The sequence below is a fragment of the Metopolophium dirhodum genome, chromosome 2 (assembly GCF_019925205.1).
Source record: "Metopolophium dirhodum isolate CAU chromosome 2, ASM1992520v1, whole genome shotgun sequence".
Lineage (NCBI taxonomy): Eukaryota > Metazoa > Arthropoda > Insecta > Hemiptera > Aphididae > Metopolophium > Metopolophium dirhodum.
The window spans coordinates 13,874,800-13,884,088 of NC_083561.1; the positions used below are offsets into that span (position 1 = coordinate 13,874,800).

General features: G+C 28.4%; 1 protein-coding gene across 1 annotated transcript in view; it reads left to right on the forward strand.

Annotated features, from left to right (window-relative positions):
• The window catches only part of LOC132938024 (uncharacterized), a 35,269-nt gene extending 27,544 nt beyond the window's left edge, over nt 1-7,725 (forward strand). The window contains exons 3-7 of the mRNA XM_061004682.1: nt 4,282-4,392; nt 4,466-4,603; nt 4,686-4,783; nt 5,661-5,826; nt 6,662-7,725. Of these exons, the coding sequence (XP_060860665.1) occupies nt 4,282-4,392; nt 4,466-4,603; nt 4,686-4,783; nt 5,661-5,826; nt 6,662-6,795 (647 nt within the window). The 3' untranslated portion in view covers nt 6,796-7,725. The remainder of the gene's footprint in view (nt 1-4,281; nt 4,393-4,465; nt 4,604-4,685; nt 4,784-5,660; nt 5,827-6,661) is intronic.
• Nucleotides 7,726-9,289: the final 1,564 nt, after the last annotated feature.

A 9,289-nucleotide genomic window follows, 5' to 3' on the forward strand; every position in this document is an offset into this window, starting at 1 on the left:
CCTACTATATATGTATACGAATAATATCACTTAGGTATATGAATATGATTATTTCTCAAAAGTATATTTCCGATATAATTTTCAATTGTGGTAGGTCAAGATTTTTGTTGGAAAAACTTAATTTTTTCATCGAATCTAATTCGTCTTGGCCAGAACAAGATTTTGCTTACACTCACGAATTAATGTATAGAAAAACCTGTCCAAATTATAAAATAATTTTTTTTATGTAGGTACCGAGTTATACGGAAAATAACTAATTATATTAATCATATATGGTATCCCGATATAATATACTTAATATCAATAATATTAGTAAATAGATAGTAATAACAACAATAAAAACCGTACGAATTTAACTTTCCACATAACCGTATTGCGAGTGGGTTGATCGAATAATGAATAATAGAGGATATTCACGATCACTATACGGAGCAACATGATCGATTTACATTATAGATGTGTCTTTGTACAGAACTTGACGAATTAAAACTAAACTAAAAGTAGGTAGGCATAGTTGGTACCCAACTAATACCGTGGTCGGTAACTGGTCCGACATTCGATGCGCTTCGGACCGCACAGTAAAACAGCGTGAACACACGGCATATTTGCGAAACGGACTATAATATACAATACCGCAGAGATAGTGGCGAGAATAATACATTGTAATTAACAAGTATGTCAAAGGAATACTCGGCATTGCAGTTAGTCCTTTTCCTCCGAGAGAGAAAAACGCGTACAATTATTATCGTCCAACTCGTATAGGTAATATCGTTATGCAATATTAAATAGATACTAGCCACTAGTACCGGGCTGCGTGAAAACTGTATTCATTTAATAACATTTAATGGGCCACTAACACATGTTTAAGCGACTTTGGCTCACTATTGATTCCTTAATTAATGATTAGTGATTGTTCATACGACCCGGCATAAGTATGGACAAAAATATTGTTCGCAGTGTAAACAACAAATCGACTACCCATATAGTTCGAAATCCCCGGCTCCTATGACTTGTAACGCGAGTCTTGATCATCGCGGTGTTGGCTTAACGATGATGATATTATTATTATTCAATCGCCAGAGTCGGGCTTTCGAATGATTGCATATTAATTATTATTATTATAATATTGTTGGGATGCGCGATGGAAATAAATTCTCAAACCAGTTCCTTGTCTATAATATAGAGGTGACCGCGCAAGTTTTAACGTCCTTCCGCGGTTTTTATTCCTTCGCGCAGAAAACCAACATAATAATCTAAAAAATAGTAATAAGTATTTTACATATTTTACCTGTTTGCAATCGAATCGCCCAAATATTACATTATATTGCTGTTAACCTGCAGGTATCATTCCTACATTCCCATTCCCAAACGCGATTACCTGATGAAATCATAAGACTACGCTGCGAATGTGGTAAATTCGTTTTCATATTCTAATTATCTTGACGTGACGTTTATAATAGGTAGGTATAGATTGGACAGATGACGATATTTACCGACCACGAAGTTTTCTAATACTGCCGCCGCTTATTTTTTTTTAAAATAATAATCAATTATCGTAGGTACATAAAATAGAATTTCTCTCCTCGATTTGATGACAAAAAAAAAAAAATCAAAGACGTGATCCTGGACTTCGTTTCATTCCTAAATCTTATCTTATCGTCGTTGAAAAAAATATCGATTCCTATTGTTCTCCATTAAATTCATTACATCGACTTTTCAACGTCGCGCGTCGTTCTTACGTATTAAATTAACGAAAACGTGTCGATGAATAGGTACAATATCGTTTTCAATTAGAATGTCTGCAATCGTAATATATCTATTATAACGTAATGACCATCTATTATTAAATTGATTAAACATTTTTTATATTGGCCAAATCGTCCTCATAAATGTGATAATTGGTATTAATTGCAGTTTAACATTTTTCATGTGTGTTATGGAAAAATGTAATACTTCCAAATCTAAATTGTTATCTATAAGTACGTCTATACTCTATACTAAATTCTCATTTTTATTTACTTATAACAACATTGAGATACCTAATGATATGAAATAAGACAAATATAATATAAATTTTATTATTAAATAATTTAAATTCTTACATTGTTTTAGTGACCTTGCTCAGTATTTATTTTAAATATCCAATCCAATATTTATATACCTACTACTAATGTTAAACGTTAAGTTGAGAATAATCCCAAATATGTTTGGCAGTATTTTATATTGCATAAAAATCGACTTCCCGATTGTTACTTTTTTCAATGTCGTGTATTTACGATAAGGAAGAGAATAATATTATGGTAAATACTATTATTAATATTAATTTATTTTTTAAAAATATATCATGTTGTTCCAATCCGTATAATTTAAAGTGATTGCCAAATATTGATGGTTCTTATAGTTTTTTTTAAACCTTATTAATATTGTAATACGTATAGAGCCTAATGTACTATGTACTAACCTACGATTTAACTATCATTCTTCATGTATCAATTTTGATTCATTTTCATTTTCAGAATGTAATTTTCTAGTAACACCTGCAGTGTAGATATTTTAATTATAAATTCTGTATGTGTCAGTATTCGGCAACCGATTTGTTTTCCGATAAGTGAATAACAAATCTTTCCCTTTTTTCTTATTCATAAAACAGATTATACTTAAATATTACAGGATATCAGGATAGCACATTTTATGAATACGAATTACTAATATTATTGTAATTTGTAGTACAGTAAAATAGGCTAAAACATATATTTAATTACTAGGTGAGTTTATGTATGAAAAAAGGAGGTAAGCAGGTGTCACTCTGCTGTACATTAGGTTACAAGTGGGTGACTGTAATGGATGTTGTTAAATTTGAATTCAATGATATAATACCATTTTATACGAAAAACGATTCTGAGTGTATAAGTTAGCATCCTAGGATATTTTGTATTATATTTATATTGTTATTATTACCTGATAAAGTAGCCAGTTAAGTTGAACTATTATTATTTGTTTATTATCATATTTGTATATAATAATATACTTTAGAAGTTTCTAGTACCAACGAATAATATTTCCACAAAACAAAAATCGTTCTTGTTCGTTTAAATATCTAATGTCGTCCAAATTTGAACATAAAATAACTATAAAAACAACTGTGTTTTTATATTTTTTAGTTTATTTGGTTATATTATACTTACGTAGTGGAACCTTTTTTTACATTTGCAATCCTTAGCTACACAATTCGAACATTTTATAAACTATAAGTTTTATAAATTTTTAACAATAAAATAATTTGTAAATTCTTAAGTTGATAACTTATGTCAAAATTTGAACTTTAAAAGCTTATAAAATAAAATCTTGCTTATGTATTTTCAATATTTTTTAGCTGATATTGTTAAAATATGTGACACAATTTTTATTACATTTTAAAGCATTTTTACCTAACAAATAAAATTTTATTGACATTAATTATAGAAAAAAACTAAATAATTTAAAATTTAAAATGTTTGTAAACAGTTCAAAATAAGTCAAAATATTTCATGTATCTAAGGTCATTTGTTTTAGAGTTACACCAAAAACCAAAATCGATTTTGCCAAAAACCGATAATGGGTAAAAATTCCTTTTTTACGTTTTTCAAAAGTACTTTTTAAAACTACTGGGAATTTTAAATTTTGACCTGAGTGTACCAACTAGATTTACTTTCCTATCGAACAAGATACTGAAGTTGAAAATCGAAGCATTATTTTGAATACTTATCGACTATCGAGTACACAAACACAAATAAAATTAATAATAAAAAAAAACCCATAAATCATTGTAAAATCAATACGTTCATATATATAACAGTTCGTTTTTATTCTTATAATATAGATACTATAATTTAATAGTATATTATAGCCCTTTCAATATCTATCGAGAACAATGAAAAACCCGTCCTTATTTAATGAATATTGTTGAATTATAATTAACTTACTTTCGACTTTAACCCATATTGGAAAGGAAGGTTAGATTCTAAACATAAATATCACAATAAAACTAAAGAAACAAAAATTGTGTTACTCAATGTATGAATGTTATGGATAATTAATGGAATAAGAAACTACTTTATTTATCAATTTATTTTTTTTCTTGAATAAACAAATGCATTGGGGATTAAAAAAATTGTTGAAGATGAATAGTGCTTTAATATGAACACGAAATCGTCATCATTTGTAGATAAAATAACGATCTATTCACTATAACAATAGTTACGATTTACTTTGTCGATTACAATATTATTTATTTATTTTCAGTTGAAACCTATTTGAGTCCTGTCGAAACACATTGTATGAATGTCGACTATTTCTTCTTGGACCCGGAAAATCAGACACATGAGTTTTCTGAAGACGCCATGACCAGATTGCGTATGTTTGCACCAATTACAGTAATTGCCAATTGGTTATAGTTTAAAAAATTAATCTACTTACTCCCGTTTAGACATGGGCAGATCAACAATCGCCTTATTCATAGTGAGCTTTTTCGTGATGTTCATTGCTTTTTGGACCGGAGTCGCTGGTTGCTGGAGAAGATCGCCTGGAAATATCACGGCCACTGCAATTTTAGTGCTATTGGCATGTGAGTCATATTGATAATTATTAGTTGTTGTATAAAAATTAACAAAATATTGCTAAAATGACTAATATGATTTCGTTTTCAGGTTTACTTAGTGCTGGCGCAATGGGATTCTGGCACGGTGTGGAATACTACGAAAAGGAACGTGTAGTAGGAGACGAATTTTACCAACAATGGAATAGCGTAAGTTAACTGTTTAACTATATTATACAGAGTGATTCACCACCATGCACAATTGCACACTCCCTTTTTTAATTAAATTTATTCAAATTCTGATTCTTGAAACTTTTAAATATACTTCGATATTTATAAATACTTGATATTTTTATACCACTTAAAGAGTGTCCTGTGGTATCGTGATGATCCAAAAATTCTTATTCTTCAATAGAGAATATCCATTTTTTCGTGTAAATTGTTGATGAAAATGTTGATGTTATAATATAGTGATATATGTTACATGTTATATATTGATGTTATATGTTATAATATATCTTATCGACAATTGAACGAGTAGTATAATATGGGTTATTTAACTTAGTGTACTAAGGACAATGATTGCGCGTCAGAATGATATGGGGACTATGATGATTTATAATTTAGTAATTATTCATATTCATCTATCAACATTCATAATTTGTAAAAATGCTGCAGGATCATGTATAATAAATACTATATCCAATATGAAATCTATTTTATACTTCTGTAAAATTATTTTTAAGGACTATATTATTCTTAGTAGGTATATATATATATGTATTAATAACTCAGATACTATTCGTTCTAATTCCGATTTAAAAACATCAACATTTTCATAAAAGTCATCGGCTTAATAATTTACGGTAAAAAAGTTTCTTTGATGAATCATCCCATATGTCGTACCGATGCGTTTCTACAATAATTATCTGGGCTTAAGAATTTGTTGTTGATATACCTATTATTATTACGGACGGGTATTTTAATTACGCGTAATGCTTAATAATTTAATTTTTCCAATTCAGTTTTGATTGCATAATTTTATTACTCCTATATTTTATCGGTTGTTGTTATTGTGTTTGTGCAGATTCTTAAGGACAACACTCGTATATCTTACGATTGGTCGTTCTTCATGGCGTGGACTGGCGTTGCATTTTCTTTGGTGTCTGCTATACTATTTTCCGGCGCCGCAATCTGTCTACGAGGCGAACGCGAAAGAGAAGAGGCTCTCAACATGCAATACTTAATGCCTGGTTAGTATAATACATGGTATTTAACTAGTGCCAATGATGGAGCTAATTTATTGCTGTTGAGCATTTATTCTCTGAAGGACATTAAATGTTTTTTTTGTGAACGTGGACGGGGGAACAGTACCATATTAATATAAGTGCACCATTTTATGTTTTGCATGCAGGGGGAAATCACATTTAACTACCATTAAAATTATTTAATATGACAGTGTGATTTTCAGTGTTCTATTGCTGCGCATATATATTCATATTATGACCACGCATTGATGTTGCATTCAATTTAAAAACTGATTATTAAAATTAGGGGTGCAAAATATTTTAATCATAATTTTATAATATTGTTATTTTTCAAATATTGTATTAATCAAGCGATCAGCGATCAATTTAGTGTCGGTGTCTCATATATTCTACTAGAGAATAAATGCTCAGTGACACAATATGTTTGAAGGAAGTATAAATGTTTAATAGTGTACGAACTTATGGGAATAAACATCAAGGGTACTGTGTGAACTAATAGAAAACTAATAGAACTTAGTTTACGATTATTTAAGGTGGGTATTCAATAATAGGAAAATAGTGTAGCATGAAAATAATAATGAAATTAGATGGATCGTGTACACATTAACCTTGGACCGAAAATTAACCCGAACTTTTTCAAACACGTTGCGTCACGAAACTTGACCGACCTCTATAGTATTCTCAGCTAATATAGCACTCGTGAACATTAAATCATTTATTTAGGTTTTTTATGATACGCCTATTAAAAAAAATCATATGGCACTATCACTGTATACGAACTATATTCCAATGGTTGATAATTATTTTTCATATTTTACAGTATATCCACAAAAACAACAATATGCTTACGCTGGATACCCTACACCAAATTCGTATCCATCGGGACCCTACTACCATGGACAACAACAACAACAACAACAACAACCACAATACGCCGGCCACTACAATTACTAGGCAAAACGTTGTACAAGCTGTACCAGTCAGTTTAAATTATACATTTTTTTGTCCAGCCAATATAATATTATATAAATTCGACAAAATCCGAAGACGTTTATAGTTATATATATATGCTTCTTTTGTAAAATTGGCTGGACATTAAAAATACTATTGTTTTACGACCGCACATTTCTACGAGATTTTTTCTGAATAGGTACTCAACATTTGTGTGATCCTAAAACAATAACTCGTAACTAATTTATATTATATACGTTTCTATAAGCTCATATATTATTATACTTGACAGAATACTCCACCTAAGTTGCTCAAAAAAAAAATAATAATAATAATAATAATAATACATACATACATTTTTAACTAATATTATGTTATATCTGTTTGGACTTAGTACTAAGGATTTTTTTTTATTTTACAATTATTACTTTATTTTGTACAATTTTTATTTATGCATAATCGTTGTATATTTATTGAAATCCCATGTACCTACGCATTTTTAGGTCTAATAAAATAATTTTGAATGTTTAGTTTTTAATAAGTAAGTACTAATAATCTCAACATGATTGAAATACAATTTTTAGGCAAATTGTAGAAAATTTACATGAATATAAACGAGTTGATTCGTCCGAGTTAGAACCATTTTAAGGATCTCCAGTCATTTTTATTATTATTTTTTTTTTTAAATTGTTTATTTGTGTTTTTAAACATTATGAGTTTGCCATACACAGATATTTCGTTAAATTGGTCGGAATCCGGCAATTTATTCACAATAATATGTAATTAATAATATTTTCCAATAATTGTAATTGTATGCAATTTTTTTCCATGTCATGAGTATTATAATTTGATATTTATTCTAATATTTTAAGAAATATTGGTGAGATGTACATTTTCATTTATTTTAAATAAATCATTCTTCAGACCACCATACACGTACATTTGATTATTAATTATTATGTTTATGGGAGTTTGAGCATAATTAAAAAGGGGCAAATGTCAAATACATTTTTCAGTGAAACTATGTTCATGTAAAAATGTATTGATTTGCGAATACATATTTTGGCATTACCAAAGGACACTAGAATATGAAATAGCCATCACTGCTGTCGGTAAAGTAATTGGTGTGATTTATTAATTAATAATAATTATTATTTGAACGAACATAATAATATATTGTGTGAACAATTAATGATAATTTACTTTTTTGCATTTTTATAAAATAAATACGGATTAATGCAGAAATTTGATCGCATCAAGACGTATACAAGTGTACAAAAAGACAAAAAACGACCTACTTAGATATGACTATAATAATATTATTTTTTAATTTTTTTTTATTCATGGAACAGCATAAACTACTAGGTTATTAGCTTGCAAAAAAAGTAGTTAGTAGTTACATATATAAATAATACAATAGTTTCCTTAGATTAAATTGCACACATCAATAAGTTTTAGAAATGTGATGATTTTGTTGATGTTGGATTGGGCTGAGGGCTTCGAAGAGGTTGTAAGGCATTTCTAGGCTTTTTCTGGTATCTATATGATGGTTTCGACAGTAGACAAGGAGGTGCTTTACTGTGAGAATTATTATTATTGTGTTTCAAAGTGGGAAATTGTAAAAAAAAATTAGTTTTGTATTTCTTTTTCAATATCTGAAATTGTAATTTATTCTATATCATATTATAATTGTTCGTCGTCTACCACATTTTATAGTTTTAATTTTTTTTACATTGTAGATGGTCGAGTTAATACTGATTTGATTTTTTGATGTAATATTTCCACAGTAGTTCATCGATCCAAAAAAATCTTTGATATTATATTTTATAATTGAACAGCAATACCTATGTATTCAATATTTTTTTAATTGTGTTAATTGATTACCTACGTTTTTGTTATTTATCATAAATAATATTAATATATTTTTCTTCATAGAATAATATTATTATATTGATAAACGGTGCTCGGCAGTTACTTTGCAGTATATACAATATATATGCTGAGGTTAAAGTGGTGCCGGATAGAGTCAGAGTTAGGGATACTTTTAACCTGCCAAAAATCGTACTCTTTGAAATTATTAGTAATAGACACTAGCTAGCTGATAAGTTTATACCTAAAGTTGAATTAAAATGATTTCCTCCTTTAAAATTCTTATTTCACTAGTTCATAATATATTTGATTACATACATTTATTAGATTTAATATAGTAATATGTATTTTATGTTGTTAAGTTACGTGTAGGAGTTATCGAGTTTTAAAGAAAACACAATTAATGTTTCTGTTATAATGATATTGTATTCCAAAAACATATGATTGAAATATGTATAACATATTTTAATCACTTACGATAAAATATTTTGTAGTAAATCATTAATCAATATATATATTATTTTGAGATACTATTGAACACAAGGACACCATCGGCTGCGACAACGACACGGCATATATATAATGTTAAATATATATTTAATTAATGCATATAACCTATGTATGATTT